This window comes from Rhinoraja longicauda, chromosome 34 (assembly GCF_053455715.1).
Source record: "Rhinoraja longicauda isolate Sanriku21f chromosome 34, sRhiLon1.1, whole genome shotgun sequence".
Taxonomy (NCBI): domain Eukaryota; kingdom Metazoa; phylum Chordata; class Chondrichthyes; order Rajiformes; family Arhynchobatidae; genus Rhinoraja; species Rhinoraja longicauda.
This window is the reverse complement of record NC_135986.1, coordinates 22,138,772-22,160,320: the sequence shown is the minus strand read 5'-3', so window position 1 is coordinate 22,160,320 and position 21,549 is coordinate 22,138,772. Positions and strand designations below refer to the sequence as shown.

At 50.5% G+C, this 21,549-nt stretch overlaps 1 protein-coding gene across 1 annotated transcript in view; it reads left to right on the top strand.

Annotated features, from left to right (window-relative positions):
* LOC144609630 (signal-induced proliferation-associated protein 1-like) overlaps window positions 1-20,639 on the top strand; it is an 84,165-nt gene extending 63,526 nt beyond the window's left edge. Inside the window, 1 exon segment of the mRNA XM_078428129.1 lies at window positions 20,534-20,639. Within this exon segment, the coding sequence (XP_078284255.1) occupies window positions 20,534-20,587 (54 nt within the window). The 3' untranslated portion in view covers window positions 20,588-20,639.
* The last annotated feature ends 910 nt before the right edge of the window (window positions 20,640-21,549 follow it).

Here is a 21,549-nt window from a genome sequence, read left to right as displayed (position 1 = left end):
ATCTACCAATAGACAATAGACAATAGGTGCAGGAGGAGGCCATTCGGCCCGTCGAGCCAGCACCGCCATTCAATGTGATCATGGCTGATCATTCTCAATCAGTACCCTGTTCCTGCCTTCTCCCCATACCCCCTGACTCCGCTATCCTTAAGAGCTCTAACTAGCTCTCTCTTGAATGCATTCAGAGAATTGGCCTCCACTGCCCTCTGAGGCAGAGAATTCCACAGATTCACAACTCTCTGACTGAAAAGGTTTTTCCTCATCTCCGTTCTAAATGGCCTACCCCTTATTCTTAAACTGTGGCCCCTGGTTCTGGACTCCCCCAACATTGGGAACATGTTTCCTGCCTCTAACGTGTCCAACCCCTTAATAATCTTATACGTTTCGATAAGATCTCCTCTCATCCTTCTAAATTCCAGTGTATACAAGCCTAGTCGCTCCAGTCTTTCAACATATGACAGTCCCATCATTCCGGGAATTAACCTAGTAAACCTACGCTGCACGCCCTCAATAGCAAGAATATCCTTCCTCAAATTTGGAGACCAAACTGCACACAGTACTCCAGGTGCGGTCTCACCAGGGCCCTGTACAACTGCAGAAGGACCTCTTTGCTCCTGTACTCAACTCCTCTTGTTATGAAGGCCAACATTCCATTGGCTTTCTTCGCTGCCTGCTGTACCTGCATGCTTCCTTTCAGTGACTGATGCACTAGGACACCCAGATCTCGTTGTACCCGATCTATTCCTCTCATGATTTTGTATAAATCTCTATAAGATCTCCCCTCATCCTCCTGCGCTCCAGGGAATAGAGACCCAGCCTGCTCAACCTCTCCCTGTAGCTCACACCCTCTAGACCTGGCAACATCCTCGTAAATCTTATCTGAACCCTTTCAAGCTTGACAATATCTTTCCTATTATTTTATCCACAGGGGTACAGGACTCAGTGGATGCCCAGAGGTTGTGCATGTATCTAGAGCTGGGGAAGGCAGAGGCAGAGGGAGGATATTGTCGCACCTATTGATTGTGAGGGTTGATAAGGCTGGTGGAGTGGGTGGGTGTTGGCGTTCCCTCATGGCTCCGTGCCTGCAGAGGACAGGGCCCAGAAAGAGGTCCACCACATCAGTTTAGCGTTTCCAACCTGGCCATCGTTTAGTTTAGTTTAGAGACACAGCGCGGAAACAGCGAGTCCGCGCCGACCAGCAATTCCCAGCCCCCCCCCCCCACACTAGCATCATCCGACGCACACCAGGGACGATTTACAATTCTCACCGAAGCCAATTAGCCGACAAGCCCGCGCGTCTTTGGAGTGTGGGAGGAAACCGGAGCACCCGGAGAAAACCCACGCAGGTCAAGGGGTGAACAATAGACAATAGGTGCAGGAGGAGGCCATTCGGCCCTTCGAGCCTCTACGCACCGCCATTCAATGTGATCATGGCTGATCATTCTCAATCAGTACCCCGTTCCTGCCTTCTCCCCATACCCCCTGACTCCGCTATCCTTAAGAGCTCTATCTAGCTCTCTCTTGAATGCATTCAGAGAATTGGCCTCCACTGCCTTCTGAGGCAGAGAATTCCACAGATTCACAACTCTCTGACTGAAAAGGTTTTTCCTCATCTCCGTTCTAAATGGCCTACCCCTTATTCTTAAACTGTGGCCCCTGGTTCTGGACTCCCCCAACATTGGGAACATGTTTCCTGCCTCTAACGTGTCCAACCCCTTAATAATCTTATACGTTTCGATAAGATCTCCTCTCATCCTTCTAAATTCCAGTGTATACAAGCCCAGTCGCTCCAGTCTTTCAACATATGACAGTCCCGCCATTCCGGGAATTAACCTAGTGAACCTACGCTGCACGCCCTCAATAGCAAACTCCGTACAGACAGCGCCCGCAGTCAGGATCGAACCCGGGCCCCCGCCGCTGTAAGGCAGCAACTCTACCGCTGCGCCACCGTGCCGCTCAAGGATAAGGTGTGGTCTGCCTAAGATTTCACACGTGGCCAAGTCAGGCGCTGCACAAGACGGTGCTTTTGAGGTGTTGCAGTCTAAGGTGCATTTGAGGTGTTGCAGTCTGTGAAACAAAAACAGGGCGAGGCCATTTGGACCCTCATTCGTGCTCTACAATTGAGTTTGAGTTTACTTTATTGTCACTTGTACCGAGGTCTAATGAAAAGCCTTTGTTGCGTGTTGGCCAGTCAGCGGAAGGACTACACATGAATACAATGGGCGGCACGGTGGCGCAGCGGTAGAGTTGCTGCCTCACAGCGCCGGAGACCCAGGTTCGATCCTGACTACGGGCGCTGTCTGTACGGAGTCTGTACGTTCTCCCCGTGATCTGCGCGGGTTTTCCTCGGTTCTGCTCCGGTTTTCTCCCACATCCCAAAGGCGTGCAGGTTTGTAGGTTAATTGGGTTGGTAAAATTGTAAATTGTCCCTAGTGTGTGTAGGATAGTGCTAGTCTGTGGGGATCGTTGGACTTGGTGGGCCGAAGGGCCTGTTTCCGCACAGTATCTCTAAACTAAACTAATGAGGCTTGATATCTGCAGTCCACACCACCTACAAAACACCGAAGTTATTCGACCTGGCTACTTGAGAGCTACTCCCCAGTTCCACGAACCACAGAGAAAGCTCTTTAGTTTTATAAGAAGATAACTGCAGATGCTGGTACAAATCGAAGGTATTTATTCACAAAATGCTGGAGTAACTCAGCGGGTCAGGCAGCATCTCAGGAGAGAAGGAATGGGTGATGTTTCGGGTCGAGACCCTTCTTCAGACCCTTCTTAGTTTTAGTTTAGTTGTGCGCTAGAAAGCACTCAGCAGAAAGACAATACATGATTACAATCGAGCCATCCACAATGATGTAGGGAATAACATAAATAACATTTAGTGCAAGATAAAGCCAGTAAAATCCGATCATAGTCCGAGGGTCTAGAATAAGTCACGATAGTAGCTTAGGACTGCTCTCTGGTTGTGGTAGGATGGTTCAGTCGCCTGATAACAGCTGGGACGAAACTGTCCCTGAATCTGGAGCTGTGCGTTTTCACACTTCTGTACCTCTTGCCCGATGGGAGAGGGGAGAAGAGGGAGTGACCGGGGTGAGAATCGTCCTTGATTGATCGATTCAAGCAGGTTGGTTCAGCACCACTTTCCTGCACTGACTCCACCCCCCTTGGTTCACTTAATAACTGATAATCTATGGCTTTCCAGGTCATTATCACCAGATCACATTTGAACTGACTGCCGTTGCCAGTGCAGTGCCTTGCCTTGAATAACGGGGCCTGTTCTGGTGTGAACATTTCTCAAGGCGTTCCGATCTCCTCTGAGACCATTTTGTAGCTTTGCCCACAAGATGGCGCCTGTGGTCAACATCGGTAACTGCCAATGGAAAATCTTTGCACCTTCGTTGGAGATCAGGGATTATATCAATAGACAATAGACAATAGAAAATAGGTGCAGGAGAAGGCCATTCGGCCCTTCGAGCCAGCACCGCCATTCAATGTGATCATGGCTGATCATTCTCAATCAGTACCCCGTTCCTGCCTTCTCCCCATACCCCCTGACTCCGCTATCCTTAAGAGCTCGATCTAGCTTTCTCTTGAATGTATTTAGAGAATTGGCCTCCACTGCCTTCTGAGGCAGAGAATTCCACAGATTCACAACTCAAATTAAGAAAGACTTGTCTTCTATAGTACCAGTCATAACCTCAAAATGTCCCAAAGTGCTTTATAGCTAGTGTTTATTCACAAAATGCTGGAGTAACTCAGCAGGTCAGGCAGCATCTCAGGAGAGAAGGAATGGATGACGTTTCGGGTCAAGACCCTTCTTCAGAGCTAGGGTTGCTGTGTTGCAATTTCCACATGGCAAGCTGGGCTTCCCACAAACTGGGCGCAGCGGTAGAGTTGCTGCTGCCGCTGCCACCATTTTGTACTTCGTGGTCCGGTACCTGTTGTACCTTTGTCGAGACTCTGGACGGACCACGAGTACACATGTTTAAAATGTTATCATGGTGGAGCTTAACTCCAGGCTGTTTGTTCCAAGGCCACCTGGATCCAGAGTGACCACCTAATCACATCATTACCGTATATACACAAAACTACACAGGCAAACAAAGTAGTCCTTGTGATACAATAAAGTAGTCCCTACAATATCGCAACACCTCACAGCGCCTGAGACCCGGGTACCATCCTGACTAGTGGTGCTGTCTGTACGGAGTTTGTTCGATCTCGCTGTGACCTACGTGGGTTTTCTCCGGTCCATACGGAGTTTGTACGTTCTCCCCGTGACCTACATGGGTTTTCTCCGGCTTTCCCCCATCATCATAACAATAATAATTTTATTTGTCATGCGCAGGTTGGCACAGGGTCAACGATACAATGAAATGTATTTGCCAAGACAACGGGTCACCTCAGCAGTAATATTCCAAGGATAAGTAAGATAAAAATGACATTAATAAGGTAAAAAGACAATATTTAAATAATCTGTCGATCATACTGAGCATGTGATAGTACAGTATAAGAAAATAACTGCAGATGCTGGTACAAATCAAGGATGAGAGGGGATCTTATCGAAATGTATAAGATTATTAAGGGGTTGGACACATTAGAGGCAGGAAACATGTTCCCAATGTTGGGGGAGTCCAGAACCAGGGGCCACAGTTTAAGAATAAGGGGTAGGCCATTTAGAACGGAGATGAGGAAAAACTTTTTCAGTCAGAGAGTTGTGAATCTGTGGAATTCTCTGCCTCAGAGGGCAGTGGAGGCCAATTCTCTGAATACATTCAAGAGAGAGCTAGATAGAGCTCTTAAGGATAGCGGAGTCAGGGGGTGTGGGGAGAAGGCAGGAACGGGGTACTGATTGAGAATGATCAGCCATGATCACATTGAATGGCGGTGCTGGCTCGAAGGGCCGAATGGCCTCCTCCTGCACCTATTGTCTATTGTCTATTAAATCGAAGGTGTTTATTCACAAAATGCTGGAGTAACTCAGCAGGTCAGGCAGCATCTCAGGAGAGAAGGAATGGGTGACGTTTTGGGTCGAGACCCTTCTTCAGACTGAAATGTGATAGTACAGTATGTGCAAAAAGAGCACGTAGTATAAAGTAAATCCTCACAGGTTTGCTGAGTTGACTCGGAGCTCTCGTCAGTACAGCCATCTGCACGGCGCAGGTGACCATCCAAAGACGTACAGGTCTTGTAGGCTAATTGGCTTGACGCAATTGGAAATCACCCCTAGTGTGTGTGTGTGTGTAGGGTTGTGTTAGTCTACGGGGATCGCTGGTCGGCGCGGACTCAGTGGGCCGCAGGGCGTGTTTCCGCGCTGTACCTCTAAGCTAAACCAAAACAGCAACGTCGGAATGAAATGTAAACCGTCCGTTTCGGAGTTGTTTGAGGGCTAAATATGAGACGAGGAGGAGAATCCCCTGAACTTCTTGGGTTGCAAGTGCAGGACAGCTGCCGTCTCACAGTGTCAGTGATTTGATCCTAATTTGATCCCGGCCTCCAGTGCTGACAGGAGGGAATTTGCACGTCCTGCCTGTGACCGACCGCCTGTGTGGGCTTCTGCCACAGGCTCCAGTTTCCTCACACATCCCGAAGATGTGTGGATTGGGACATTAACTGCCCCTGGAGTGCAGGTGGGTGGGAGATTGTGGAGATGTGGGGCAACAAAGCAGGATTACTGTGCAGGAAGGAACTGCACATGCTGGTTTAGAAACATAGAAACATAGAAAATAGGTGCAGGAGTAGGCCATTCGGCCCTTCGAGCCTGTACGCACCGCCATTCAATATGATCATGGCTGATCATCCAACTCAGTATCCCGTTCCTGCCTTCTCTCCATACCCCCTGATCCCTTTAGCCACAAGGGCCACATCTAACTCCCTCTTAAATATAGCCAATGAACTGGCCTCAACTACCTTCTGTGGCAGAGAATTCCACAGATTCACCACTCTCTGTGTGAAAAAAAACTTTCTCATCTCGGTCCTAAAAGACTTCCCCCTTACCCTTAAACTGTGACCCCTTGTTCTGGACTTCCCCAACATCGGGAACAATCTTCCTGCATCTAGCCTGTCCAACCCCTTAAGAATTTTGTACGTTTCTTTAAGATCCCCCCTCAATCTTCTAAATTCCAGCGAGTACAAGCCGAGTCTATCCAGTCTTTCTTCATATGAAAGTCCTGCCATCCCAGGAATCAATCTGGTGAACCTTCTCTGTACTCCCTCTATGGCAAGAATGTCTTTCCTCAGATTAGGAGACCAAAACTGTACGCAAAACTCCAGGTGTGGTCTCACCAATGCCCTGTACAACTGCAGCAGAACCTCCCTGCTCCTATACTCAAATCCCCTCGCTATGAATGCTAACATACCATTCGCTTTCTTCACTGCCTGCTGCACCTGCATGCCTACTTTCAATGACTGGTGCACCACGACACCCAGGTCTCATTGCATCTCCCCTTCTCCTAATCGGCCACCATTCAGGTAATAGTCTGCTTTCCTGTTCTTGCCACCAAAGTGGATAACCTCACATTTATCCACATTATACTGCATCTGCCATGCATTTGCCCACTCACCTAACCTATCCAAAGATACACACAAAATGATGGAGTAACTCAGCGGGACAGGCAGCATCTCTGGAGAGAAGAAATGGCTGACGTTTCAGGTCAAGTCTGAAGAAGAGTCTCGAACCGAAACGTCAACATTGCTTCCCTCCAGAGATGCTGCCTGTCCCGCTGAGTTACTCCAGCATTCTGTGTCCATCTGCAGTTCCTCTCTACACACTGTAATTATGTGCTTGGATGGACGTGATGTGCTGAAGGCCCTGATTCTATGCTCTGTGACTCGATGAATTTTTGAAATAATGGCCAGGGGCATTTGACTTCCACCATGAAAGAGCAGAGGGAGGCTCCATTTAGCTGACAACCAATTACCTCTCTTGATACCAGATTTCCCACTGAGAGGGAAAGGGTACAGGGTACAGAGAAGATTTATGAGGATGTTGGTAGATGCACAGATGTCTCGAGGGTCTGAGCTAGAGGGAGAGGTTGAGCAGGCTGGGGCTCTATTCCTTGGAGTGCAGGGGGATGCAGAGGTGTATAAAATCATGGGAGGAACAGATCGAATAGATGCACAGAGTCTCTTGCCCAGAATCGGAGAATCGAGAACCAGTGGACATAGGTTTACGGTGAAGGGGGAAAAGATTTAATAGGAATCTGAGGGGTAACTTCTTCACACAAAGGTTGGCGGGTGTATGGAACGAGCTGCCAGAGGAGGTAGTTGAGGCTGGGACTATCCCAACGTTTAAGAAACGATTAAACAGGTACATGGATACGACAGGTTTAGAGGGATATGAGCCAAATGCAGGCAGGTGGGACTAGTGTAGCTAGGACATGTTGGGCCGATGACTCTATAATCTATTTAGGATGGGAACTCACAAATGTTTGAGTGAGAGCTTAGCTATGTTCTCATTCTGGTGTCCCTCATCACCTGACCAAATTACTTTAATTTCCCGATTAAAACGCCCTTGGGCGGTCACGGTGGCGCGGCGGTAGAGTTGCTGCCTTACAGCAAATGCAGCGCCGGAGACCCGGATTCGATCCCGACTACGGGCGCTGTCTGTACGGAGTTTGCACGTTCTCCCCGTGACCTGCGTGGGTTTTCTCCGAGATCTTCAGTTTCCTCCCACACTCCAAAGACGTACAGGTATGTAGGTTAATTGGCTTGGTAAATGTAAAAATTGTCCCTAGTGTGTGTAGGATAGTGTTAGTGTGCGGGGATCGCTGGGCGGCGCGGACCCGGTGGGCCGAAGGGCCTGTTTCCGCGCTGTATCTCTAAATCTCTAAATCTAAATCTATTTAGGATGGGAACTAACAAATGTTTGAGTGAGAGCTTAGCAATGTTCTCATTCTGGTGTCCCTCATCACCTGACCAAATTACTTTAATTTCCCGATTAAAACACCCGTGGGCGGTCACGGTGGCGCGGCGGTAGAGTTGCCGCCTTACAGCAAATGCAGCGCCGGAGACCCGGGTTCCATCCCGACCAAGGGCGCTGTCTGTATGGAGTTTGTACGTTCTCCCCGTGAGTTTTCTCCGAGATCTTCGGTTTCCTCCCACACTCCAAAGACGTACAGGTTTGTGGGTTAAATTGGCTTGGTAAATGTAAAAATTGTCCCTAGTGGGTGTAGGATGGTGTTAGTGTGCGGGGATCGCTGGGCGGCGCGGACCCGGTGGACCGAAAGGGCCTGTTTCCGCGCTGTATCTCCAAACTATACTAAACTAAACTAAACCCGAGAAGTCCATGCATAAACTACTCATTTTCCTGAACAGACACAACACCCAATCATGAGAACTCTCAACCAAATCCCTGACTCCAGTGATACAGCATAGGTCAAATAGCTGACTGTCACACACTGCCGAAGACAGACGCAAAAAGGCTGGAGTAGCTCGGCGGGACAGGCAGCATCTCTGGAGAGAAGGAATGGGTGACGTTTCGGCCCTGTATTAGATGTCATGTTGCCTGGATTATGGGGTATTAGCTACAGGGAGAGGTTGGGCAGAGTTGGAAAGTTTTCCCTGGAAGGCTGGAGGTTGCGGGGAGACCTGATGGAAGTATATAAAATTACGAAGGACCTCGATAGGGTAGACTGAAGTCTGAAGAAGGGTCTCGACCCGAAACGTCACCCATTCCTTCTCTCCTGAGATGCTGCCTGACCCGCTGAGTTACTCCAGCATTTTGTGAAATAAATACCTTCGATTTGTACCAGCATCTGCAGTTATTTTCTTACACTAGATAGGGTAGACAGTCAGATCATTTTTCTCAAGATGGAGGCAGATGTGGAAGTCAAATAGCTCTAAGGGCTAACGGAGTCAAGGGATACGGGGAGAAGCATGCAGGTACAGCAGGCAGTGAAGAAAGCCAATGGAATGTTGGCCTTCATAACAAGAGGAGTTGAGTATAGGAGCAAAGAGGTCCTTCTGCAGTTGTACAGGGCCCTAGTGAGACCGCACCTGGAGTACTGTGTGCAGTTTTGGTCTCCAAATTTGAGGAAGGATATTCTTGCTATTGAGGGCGTGCAGCGTAGGTTTACTAGGTTAATTCCCGGAATGGCGGGACTGTCATATGTTGAAAGACTGGAGCGACTAGGCTTGTATACACTGGAATTTAGAAGGATGAGAGGAGATCTTATCGGAAAGGAATAAGATTATTAAAGGGGTTGGACACGTTAGAGGCAGGAAACATGTTCCCAATGTTGGGGGAGTCCAGAACAAGGGGCCACAGTTTAAGAATAAGGGGTAGGCCATTTAGAACTGAGTTGAGGAAAAACTTTTTCAGTCAGAGAGTTGTGAATCTGTGGAATTCTCTGCCTCAGAAGGCAGTGGAGGCCAATTCTCTGAATGCATTCAAGAGAGAGCTGGATAGAGCTCTTAAGGATAGCGGAGTCAGGGGGTATGGGGAGAAGGCAGGAATGGGGTACTGATTGAGAATGATCAGCCATGATCACATTGAATGGCGGTGCTGGTTCGAAGGGCCAAATGGCCTCCTCCTACACCTATTGTCTATTGTCTATAAAGCAGGAACGCGGTACAGATTCTGGATGATCAGCCTTGATCATATTGAATGGCGGTGCTGGCTCGAAGGGTTGAATGGCCTCCTCCTGCACCTATTTTGTATGTTTGTATGGATAGAATAGCAACATTTAATAGGCATTTAGACAGGCACATGAACAGGCAAGGAAAGGAAGAAGATGGTTCAGTTTGGTATCGTGGTCAGCAAAGACATTGTGGGCCAAAGGGCCTGTTGTTCTATGCTCGAGCTGGTGAAAGTTGCAGAGAAGGGGGAGATGAAAAGGCCATGGCGGGATATAAAGAAAGACACCAAGTGCTGCAGTAACTCAACGGTAGCTTTTCGGCAGGGAGTCAAGAGTTAAGAATGTTTTACTATAAGATGATAACTGCAGATGCTGGTACAAATCGAAGGTATTTATTCACAAAATGCTGGAGTAACTCAGCAGGTCAGGCAGCATCTCGGGAGAGAAGGAATGGGTGACGTTTCGGGTCAAGACCCTTCTTCAGTCTGAAGAAGGGTCTCGACCCGAAACGTCACCCATTCCTTCTCTCCTGAGATGCTGCCTGACCTGCTGAGTTACTCCAGCATTTTGTGAATAAACACCTTCGAAGAGTGTTTTACTGCCATATGTCCCAGATAGAACAATGAAATTCTTACCTGCAGCAGCACAACAGAAGATGAAGGGTCTCGACCCTGAAACGTCACCCATTCCTTCTCTCCAGAGATGCTGCCTGTCCCGCTGAGCATTTTGTGTCTATCTTCAGTTTAAACCAGCATCTGCAGCTCCTTCCTACACATGTAAATATCATACACTGTAAACTATACAATAAATGGGAAAAAATAATGGCTTAATGGTTTCATAGCCTGATGGCTGTAGGGAGGAAGCTGTTGCTGAAACTGGACAGGAGAGTTTTCAGGCTCCTGTACCTTCTTCCCGATGGCAGGGGAGAAATGGCAGGGTGGTGTGGGTCTCTGATGATGCTGGCTGCCTTTTTTGAGGCAGCGACTCTGGTAAATCCCTTCGATGGTGGGGAGGTCAGTACCCGAGATGGATTGGGCAGTGTTCACAACCTTTTGCAGTCTTCTTTGCTCCTGGGCATTCGAATGGCCCAGAGCGCCAATAAGTGACATTTCAGGTTGGGACCCTTCCGAAACGTTACCTATCCATGTTCTCCATAGGTGAAGCCTGACCCGCTGAGTTACTCCATCCAGCAACTTTGTGCCTTTTTTTATTTGTGAACCGGCATCTGCAGTACCTTGAAGATGGGCACAAAATGGCTGAGGTAACTCAGCGGGACAGGCGGCATCTCTGGAGAAAAGGAAAGGCCTGTTGCCACGCTGGATCTCCAAACTAAACTGAACTAATGACCGCCCGCTCACCGCATTCCTCAAATAACCCCCCTGCCTCCATCTCCTTTAATTTTCTATCGCTGTCAGTGTTCTGGCCAAGGTGGAAAGAGTTTCAAAGCCTCCACTCTGCTCACTGCCTGCATCCCCCCCCCCCCCCCCCCCCCCCACTGCCCTTAGCCTCTGCAGCCCCAAGGTACACACATACTCCTGGTTTGCTGTACTGAGCAGCCAATTCTTCCATCTCCAAACTCGCCCCTGAGCTGTGTGCAGAGCTGGCAGCTGTAAGTTAATGCGAACAGATACGTAGAAAATAGGTGCAGGAAGGCCCTTCGAGCCAGCACCGCCATTCATTGTGGTCATGGCTGATCATCCACAATCAGTGCCCCGTGCCTGCCTTCTCCCCATGTCCCTCGATTCCGCTAGCCCCTCGAGCACTATCTAACTCTCTTTTAAATTCATCCAGTGATTTGGCCTCCACTGCCCTCTGTGGTGGAGAATTCCACAAATTCACAACTCTCTGGGTGAATTTTTGTTTTTCTCACCTCAGTTTTAAATGGCCTCCCCTTTATTCTTAGACTGTGTGTGTGTGTGGCCCCTGGTTGTGGACTCGTCCAACATTGGGAACATTTTTCCTTGCTCCCCTTTCACTTGCCTTTCCTCCTTCGCACTCACTTTTCATCGTACTCTCCGCTCCTCTCCTTTATTTCGTTTGAGCTTTGGAGACAGGGCGTGGGCACGGGCCCTTCGGCCGACCGGGTCCGCGCCGACCGGCGACCCCCGCTCATCGACACTATCCTGCACACACTAGGGGCGATTTTTACATTGTTCGTTTATCGTCACGTGTCCCAAGGTACAGTGGAAAGCTTTCGTCGCGTGCTATCCAGTCTGAAGCAGGGATTCGTCCCGAAACATCACCCATTCCTTCTCTCCAGAGATGCTGCCCGTCCCGCTGAGCTACTCCAGCACATTGTGTCTATCAGCGGAAAGACTATTCGTGATTACAATCGAGCCGTTTACAGTGTGTAGATACATGATAAGGGAATGACATTTACGACTAGGTAAAGCCAGCAAAGTCCGATCAAGGATAGTCCGAGGGTCATCAATGAGGTAGATAGTAGTTCAGGACTAGATAGACAATAGACATTAGGTGCAGGAGTAGGCCATTCGGCCCTTCGAGCCAGCACCGCCATTCAATGTGATCATGGCTGATCATTCTCAATCAGTACCCCATTCCTGCCTTCTCCCCATACCCCCTGACTCCGCTATCCTTAAGAGCTCTATCTAGCTCTCCCTTGAATGCAAAATGCTGGAGTAACTCAATGCTGGAGTAACTCAACAGAACTTGAGTTTGAAGAAGGGTCTCGACCCGAAACGTCGCCCATTCCTTCTCTCCAGAGATGCTGCCTGTTCAGCTGAGTTACACCAGCATTTTGTGTCTATCTCCGGTTTTAAACCAGCATCTGCAGTTCCTTCCCACACGGAAGAAGGGTCTCGACCCGAAACGTCGCCCATTCCTTCTCTCCAGGGATGCTGCCCGTCCCACTGGGTTACTCGGGCTTTTTGTGTCTGCCTTCCGACACGCAGTTCAGCACTGCTCTCTGGTTCTCTGTGGTAGGATGATTCATTTGTCTGATAACAGCTGGGAAACAAAACTGTCTGGGAAGTCCTGGGAAGAAACTGTCCCTGAATCTAGAGGTGTGCGATTTCACACCTTGAGCTTTAGGGGAGCTTTTGCTGCGTGCTAACCAGACAGTGGAAAGGCAATTATGTCACGGTACCTTTGACAGCTTATCTTGAATATTTTTGCTGTTTCTCGCTTCCTTGTCATATATTCCTTTCATTCTATTCAGTCCCCTCCAAGCGTTGGTCAATTGAATCTCACACCATTGCAGCACGCCTACACAATGCAGGCAGGCTTACATATTGCAAGGCCCATCCTCGCACGGTACGTTAATCAATAATTTACCCCCGTGTTTTATCTCAAAGCAGCAAAATCTCTCATCAATCGTGTATAAAATCATGAGAGGAATAGACCGGGTAGAGTCTCTTGCCCAGGGTAGGTGAATTGAGGACCAGAGGACACAGGTTTAAGGTGAAGGGGAAAAGATTTAATAGGAACCCGAGGGGTAACTTTTTCCACACAGAGGGTGGCGGGTGTATGGAACGAGCTGCCAGAGGAGGTAGTTGAGGCTGGGACTATCCCAACATTTGAGAAAGAGTTAGACGGGTACATGGATAGGACAGGTTTGGAGGGATATGGGTCAAACGCAGGCAGGTGGGACTAGTGTAGCTGGGACATGTTGGCCGGTGTGGGCAAGATGGGCCGAAGGACCTGTTTCCACACTGTATCACTCTATGACACTAATATCTTTAATAAAAGCCACCTTGTGCTGGTAACATGCATGGTCGGGGAGGTCGATTTGGACTGATTTGTGGTTTGAGTCATGAGGGACAACAAACGGGGAAATTGATTAGAAGTCTCCTTAATCAATAGAAGCTTTTTTCCCCAAGCTCCCGACTACGGGTGCTGTCTGTATGGAGTTTGCACGTTCTCCCCGTGACCTGCGTGGGTTTTCTCCGAGATCTTCAGTTTCCTCCCACACTCCAAATACGTGCAGGTTTGTAGGTTAATTGGCTTGGTATAAATGTAAATTGTCCCTAGTGTGTGTCGGATAACGATCGTGTGCGGGTCAACACGGACTCGGTGGGCCAAAGGGCCTGTTTCCGCGCTGTATCCCTAAACTAAACTAAACTAAACTCCTCTGCTCTTTCACTTCTCTCACCTCTATCTCCTCTCAAGACCAAGTTAGTGGGTAACGTCTTATTCCATTGCCTCTGTGAAACTTAGTTTTGTTTCGTTTGTTGTCACGTGTACCGAGGTACAGTGAAAAGCTTTTGTTGCGTGCTAACCAGTCAGCGGAAAGACAATGCACGATTACAATCGAGCAATTTACAATGTTCGGATACATGATACAGGGAATAACGTGAATAGCGTTTAGTGCAAGGTAAAGCCATTAAAGTTCGATCAAAGATAGTTTGAGGTCCTCTAATGAGGTAGTTAGTAGTTCAAGACTGCTCTCTGGTTGTGGTAGGATGGTTCAGTTGCCTAATAACAGCTGGGAAGAAACTGTCCCTGAATCTGGAGGTGTGCGTTGTTACACTTCTGTACATTTTGCCCGATGGGAGAGGGGAGAAGAGGGAGCGGCCGGGGTGCGACTTAAAGGGTTTGAAGTCCTGTGCAATCCATCCCAATCCTCCCAGCGCCAATTCTGAGGAACTACTCTTCTGTACCAGATATCGTTTTTTAGAGATACAGCGCGGAAACAGGCCCTTCAGCCCACCGAGTCCGCACGGACCAGCGATCCCAGCACTTTAACACTAATCTAAACACACCAGGGGCAATGTTTTACATTTACATCAAAGCCAATTAGTTTAGTTTAGAGATACAGTGCGGAAAGAGGCCCTTCGGCCCACCGGGTCCGTGCCGACCAGCGATACCCGCACATTATTACAATGTGCAATTACAATTACAATTACAATTACAACCGCACACTTACAAAATTCTTAAGGGGTTGGACAGGCTAGATGCAGGAAGATTGTTCCCGATGTTGGGGAAGTCCAGAACAAGGGGTCACAGTTTAAGGATAAGGGGGAAGTCTTTTAGGACCGAGGTGAGAACGTTTTTTTTCACGCAGAGAATGGTGAATCTGTGGAATTCTCTGCCACAGAAGGTAGTTGAGGCCAGTTCATTGGCTATATTTAAGGGGGAGTTAGATGTGGCCCTTGTGGCTAAAGGGGTCAGGGGGTATGGAGAGAAGGCAGGTACAGGATACTGAGTTGGATGATCAGCCATGATCATATTGAATGGCGGTGCTGGCTTGAAGGGCCCAATGGCCTACTTTCTATGTTTCTATTAATACTATCCTACACCCATTTGGGACAATTTTTTTACATTACCAATGTCAATTAACCTACAAACCTGTACGCTTTGGAGTGTGGGAGGAAACCGGAGATCCCTGAGAAAACCCACGCAGGGGAGAAGGTACAAACTCTGTACAGACAAACACCCCTAGTCAGGATCGAATCCGGGTCTCTGATGCTGTGAGGCAGATCTAACGCTGCGCCACCGTGCCGCCACCGGTTTTCTTGGCTGTTAAACCCATCAGTCCTTTCTCAAATCGATGTAAAACAAAATGTCAGAGAGCAAGAGTTCTCTCCGAGGCCATGCGGCTGACAATTTATCAGTGGAAGAGGTTTGCAGGTGATTTATCATATCGGTGTTTGGGGAGCCAGGTTATACGCAGGCTGGTTGGCACGACAATGATCACATCACATATAAATTTACTTCGCCGGCTGTAATTTGTCCTGGTCTTGTGAAAGGCATGACAGAAATGCTAGTTCATTCTGCAGAAGCCCCATAAACCCCACTCTGGACAGCAAATCATTGCCTCTCCTTGTCACTGCCCGCCCTGGTGTGCCAAGTTATAGGGGAGAGGGAGAGGGAGGGGAGGGAGAGGAGGAAAAAGACTGGGAGAAGGGGAGAGGAAAGGGGGAGAGAGGAAGGAGGGGGAGAGAGGAAGGAGAGGGAGGGGAAGGGGAGAAGAGAGAAATGGAGAGGGGAAGGAGAGGGAGGGGGAGAGGATGGAAGGGAGAGAGGGAGGTGGGGCGAGAGGGAGGGGGGAGAGTAGGGGGGGCAGAGGAATGGAGGGGCGGAGGGGAAGGAGAGAGGATGAAAGAGTAAGGGAGAGGGAAGGGGTGAAAGGGATGGGAGAGTGGAAGGGGAAAGGGAAGTGGGGAGGGAAGGAGGGGGGAAAGGGAAGTGGGGAGAGAAGGACGGGAGAGAGGGAGGGGGAGTTAAAAGAAAGGGAGAGGAAGGGAGAGACAGAAAGGGAGGGAGGGGAGAGTGAGGGGGACAGGGAGGGGAGGAAGGGAGGAGAGAGGGAAGGGAGAGAGGGGAGAGAGAAAGAGAGAAAGGGAACGATAAGGAGAGTGAATGGGAAGAAGGGAGAGGGGGAGAGGGAGGGGAGTTGGGGAGAGAGAGACAGGGGGTGAGAGGAAGAGGCAGGAATAAAAGGACAGTGGAGAGAGAGAGAGAGAGAGAGAGAGAGAGAGAGAGAGAGAGAGAGAGAGAGAGAGAGAGAGAGGAAGGGAGGGGGAGGAGGGGGGAAAGAGAAGTGATGGACGCGATGCCCATTCATCATTGATTGATGAAGCTTGTTCTTTCAGCCCTGCAGCAGGGGTTAATAAGACGAGCAGCTTTATGGTAATGCGAGAGAGAGAGAGCTGGGGACGGATGTGTGTCTGTTGGGTCCTTCGCCACACGAATTAATCCCTCGGGAAGGGGCGGATAAGGGTTTTTTTTTCAGAACAGACCATCATAAGGCCTCCAGCCAGATGCAAATCAGCCAAAACACACAGGGGGAGGGGGGGGGGTGGGGGGGGGGGAATGAATAGGGTCGTGTGCCGCGCAGACTCCTGTTTTTGTGTGCCTGTGTTGTGCATTAAAGCGGCACTCCATTTAATCGTCTCTCCTTTAGTCCCGGCGAGGCGAGGCGAGGGGCTTGTCAACACTTCAACGACCACCCCCACATTTCATGTGTACGAAGGAACTGCAGACGCTGTGGTTTCAACCACAAAAAGCTGGAGTAACTCAGCGGGTCGTAGAAACATAGAAAATAAGGTGCAGGAGGAGGTCATTCGGCCCTTCGAGCCAGCACCGACCGCCATTCAATGTGATCGTGGCTGATCATCCACAATCAGTACCCCGTTCCTGCTTTCTCTCCACACCACTTGATTCCGTTGGCCCTAAGAGCTAAATCTAACTCACTATTGAAAATATCCAGTGAATTGGCCCCACTGCCTCTCCCCCTCTCTCTTATTTACCTAAATGTACCGAATACTGAAAGACCTGGATAGAGTGGATGTGGAGAGGATGTTTCCACTAGTGGGAGAGTCTAGGACCAGAGGGCACAGCCTCAAAATTAAAGGACGTTCCTTTAGGAAGGAGATGAGGAGGAATTTCTTTAGCCAGAGAGTGGTACAGCGGATACAATAGACAATAAGTGCAGGAGGAGGCCATTCGGCCCTTCGAGCCAGCACCGCCATTCAATGTGATCGTGGCTGATCATTCTCAATCAATACCCCGTTCCTGCCTTCTCTCCCTGACTCCGCTATCCTTAAGAGCTCTATCCAGCTCTCTCTTGAATGCATTCATAGAATTGGCCTCCACTGCCTTCTGAGGCAGAGAATTCCACAGATTCACAACTCTCTGGGTGAAAACGTTTTTCCTCATCAGTCCTAAATGGCCGACCGCTTATTCTTAAACTGTGACCCCCCTGGTTCTGGACTCCCCCAACATGGGGAACATTTTTTTCCTGCATCTGGCCTGTCCAAGGGCTTTAGAATTTTATGTTTCTAGAAAATTCTGAATTTTATATGTTTCTATAAAATGCCTCTTCAGCAGCATCTCTGGAAGAAAAGGAACGGGTGACGTTTCGGGTCGAGACCCTTCTTCAGTCTGAAACGTCACCTGTTCGATCCTTCTCTCCAGAGATGCTACCTGAGCCGCTGAGTTACTCCAGCTTTTTGTGTCTACCCCACATTTCACCCATGACTTAAATTCCCTGCAATGGGGGATGCGTAAATGGCCGATTTCCTGTTTTATTTACCACTCTCTGGCTAAAGAAATTCCTCCTCATCTCCTTCCTAAAGGAACGTCCTTTAATTTTGAGGCTGTGCCCTCTGGTCCTAGACTCTCCCACTAATGGAAACATCCTCTCCACATCCACTCTATCCAGGCCTTTCAGTATTCGGTACGTTTAGGTAAATAAGAGAGAGGGGCAAGATTTTATGGGGTCTGGATGTGTACTTATCAGGCAGCATGGATCTAGTCAGACATTTCTGGGTGTCAATCATGCTCTTAAGTGTGTTCACTGTGGTCTGCAGATTGCACTGCAAGTTCCCACAGAGAGCCTTGCAATATTTCCTGGAGCACCTTTTTGGTGTTTAAATATTGGGGTAAATATTGACCGGAGAGAAAGAGAGGGGTGCAGATAGGGTTGCCAACTTCCTCACTCCCAAATACAGGACAGGGTGATGTCACCGCCCCGCGCCCCACGTGACCTCACCCAGCCAGGGGCCACGTGCTCCCGTCCACCATTGGTGGAGTGGGAGCACGTGGCCGCTAACTGGGTGAGGTCACGTGGGGCGCGGGGCGATGACGTCACCCTTTGTCCCTCATTCAGGAGGAAGTTGGCAGCCCTACTAATACGGGACAAGGGCGGTCCCGTACGGGATAAACTAATTTAGCCCAAAATACGGGATGTCCCGGCTAATAGGGAACAGTTGGCAACCCTCGGTGCAGATGAAAGAACCAGCTTCTCCTTCTCACCCAACAAACAGCCAACAGTGGCCAGTTTCCTTTATCATCGTTACTTTTGTTGCACGTCTTTCATTCATTGTTCTTTAACTTTCCCCTGACTAGTCTGAAGAAGGGTCTCGACCAGAAACGTCACCCATTCCTCCTCTCCAGAGAGAGATGCTGCCTGTCCTGCTGAGTTACTCCAGCTTTTTGTGTGTGTCTTCGGTGTACACCAGCTTCTGCGGTTCCTTCCTGCGCATCCTGTCTCTCACTCTCTCCCTTACTCCATCGGCTTGTTGATCTTTAATGTGTAGGCAGGAACTGCAGGTGTAGGAAGGAACTGCGGATGCTGGTTTAAACCGAAGATAGACAGAAAAGGCTGGAGTAACTCCATATCTGGAGGGAAAGACTGGACAGGCAACATCTATGGAGGGAAAAAAGGGGTGACGTTTCGGGTTGAGACCTTTCTTCAGACTCAGCGGGACACGCAGCATCTTTCTCGAGAAGGAACTCGAACCGAAATGTCACCCATTCCTTCTATCCAGAGATGCTGCCTGACCCGCTGAGTAACTCCAGCATTTTGTGTTGATCTTTAATTCCTCATTCGCTTTGTCAGTCTGCTTCCCTTTCTCTCTCTCTCGTTCTCCGTCGATTTTGCTCTCCTTTTAGTACCTCTGTGGTACAGAGGTAAGAACCATACATTGATGTGGTTGGACAATGTGGTTTTGACAGGAACTGCTGATTGTACAGCTGTGATACCTCAATGAAATTTGTGCATTGGTCATGAGGCTGTTTTACGTTGCAGGCACTGAAGAGGTTAGATTTTCCACTCGTGCTAACCTGTGCGTTTATACAGAACTCTCATTGTCTGTACATGGACACAAAATGCTGGAGTAACTCAGCAGGACAGGCAGCATCACTGGAGAAAAGGAATGGCTGAGGTTTCGGGTCGAGACCCTTCATCTGACTGTAACTCGATTTCACCTAGCCCACCCGACTCTCAGTCTGAAGAAGGGTCTTGACCCGAAACGTCACCCCTTCCTTCTCTCCCGAGATGCTGCCTGACCTGCTGAGTTACTCCAGCATTTTGTGAATAAATACCACAGCTAACAATGGTGGCCTGTTTCCTTTACCATCGTTACTGTTTTTGCATTTCTTTCATTCATTGGTTTTCTCCATCTCTCTACGTTCACCGTCTGTCTATATCTCCCGTTTCCCTCTCCCACCCGACTCTCGGTCTGAAGAGGGGCCTCCAGCCGAAGCGTCACCTGCCCCTTTTTCTCCAGAGGTGGCGCCTGCCCTGCCGAGCCGCTCCAGCTTTTAATTTTGCGTCTGGCCTCATTGTCTCTCTCTTTCTTTTCTTGGTCAACTTCGCTCTTCTTAGTCTTCCCCATCCCTCACTTCGTTTAGAGAACAGGGGGATGCAAAAAAAAGCTGGGGTAACCCAGCAGGACAGGCGGCACCTCTGGAGACAAGGAACGGGGCCTTTTCGGGTCGAGACCCTTCTTATCACTTTATTTCGCTTCTCTCCCCCTCGCTGGCGCGCACTTTCTCTCTCCCTCTCTCTCTCCCTCTCTCTCTCTCTCTCCCCCTCTCCCCCTCTCTCTCTCTCTTCCCTGCTCTCGGCTTTTGTGCGATTCAGACGGCCCCGGGTCTCAAGTCTGATCTGCTGCGAACAAAAGGAGTTTGCCGATATGGGTAAAGCACGCTTAGAGCTCTCTGTCTCTCTAGAGAGAGAGAGAGAGAGAGAAAGAGTGGGACCTCTCTCTATGCCCCCCCCCCCCTTAAGAAGAGGCCCCTTCTCGCTCGCTCTCTCTCTCTCTCTTTATTTCCCTGCCTCTATTGAATGTGGACAAAGCCCTGGCACGTGTGTCATGAATAGGAGCGGGACAAAAGGAGCAGGCTGGACGTGTGGCACCCTCATCGCCATTTACATAATGGGGAGCAAACACGCGCCAGAACAGGTACATCTGGTGCCCCCTGGGAGACTCGGCAGTCCGCCTTGGATCAGATTACGCTCTTTGTGTGATTGGTTCCTCATCCCAAGCCATCTGCTTGAGATGGACCAGACAATGGGTTTGTGTAGCCTTTAAATAGCCCGGACTAACACTGCCACTGATCAGTTCCAAGTAGGGGGGAGACTGCTGCCTGGTAGTGCACACTCTCTCTTCCATCTCCTGCGCAGCCTTTAGGATCACGGAGCTTGCTTGTGTGTGTTGGGGGAGTTCACTCTCTCTCTCTCTCTCTCTCTCTCTCTCTCCGCTTGACAGGACACGGTAGTCAAGGAGCCAGCGGAGCCGAGATGCCTCGAGGGTTCCTGGTGAAGAGGACCAACAGGGCCGCCCCCGTCTCGTACAGGGTGCGCGGCGCCGACGAGGGGCCGAGGTTCACGGAGGGTCTGCCCTGGGGCCACGGGATGCCCGGCTCGCCCTGCGCCCCTTCCCACAGCCCGGACCGTCCGGGGAGGCCGGCCAACTCCAGCTCGCCCGTCTCGGCCGAGTCCTTCCCTGGCCCGTCGGCCCTGGCGTCCTCGCTGGGGCACGCCGCTGCCTCTGTGTCCGACGGGGAGGTGGAGATGGGCTCCAGCTGCGCCCCCGCCCCCGCCCCTGCCCCCGCCCGGCCGGCCAAGAGGCAGGGGGCCGAGGCCGAGGGCAGGGCCCAGCGGAAGAGGCCCAGGGCGGAGAGGAAGGCCTGTCGGGACGAAGTGACCACCTCACCGGTCCTGGGGCTGAGGATCACCGGGGAGCTGACGGACTGCCAGCAGCCCAGGGTGTCCGGGCGGCCCCTGGGAGAGTTCATCTGCCAGCTGTGCAAGGAGGAGTACGTGGACTCTCTGTCTCTGGCCCAGCACCGCTGTTCCAGGATCGTCCGCGTGGAGTACCGCTGTGCCGAGTGTGACAAGGTGTTCAGCTGCCCGGCCAACCTGGCCTCCCACTGCCGCTGGCACAAGCCCAAGAACCCCGGCGGCCTGCAGGACCAGGAGGCGGCCAAAGTTAAATCCCGAGCCGAGAGCCGGCGGGAGAGCTGCGACCCCTCGCCCCTGGCCTGCGACGGGCCCGGCCACCACGAGGACGAGCTGTTCGACTGCCCGCTGTGCGGCAAGCGGTTCCGGCGGCAGGCCTACCTCCGCAAGCACATGGCCACCCACCGGCCGCCCGTCCTCTTCCCCGGCAGCCGGCAGCTCCTCCGCCAGCCCCCCGCCGCCCCTCCCCCGCACGCGCTGCGGCCGGCCGAGGACGTGCCGGCCAAAGCCCGCCCCGGGGCGCCCTACGCCGCCTGCCCGGTG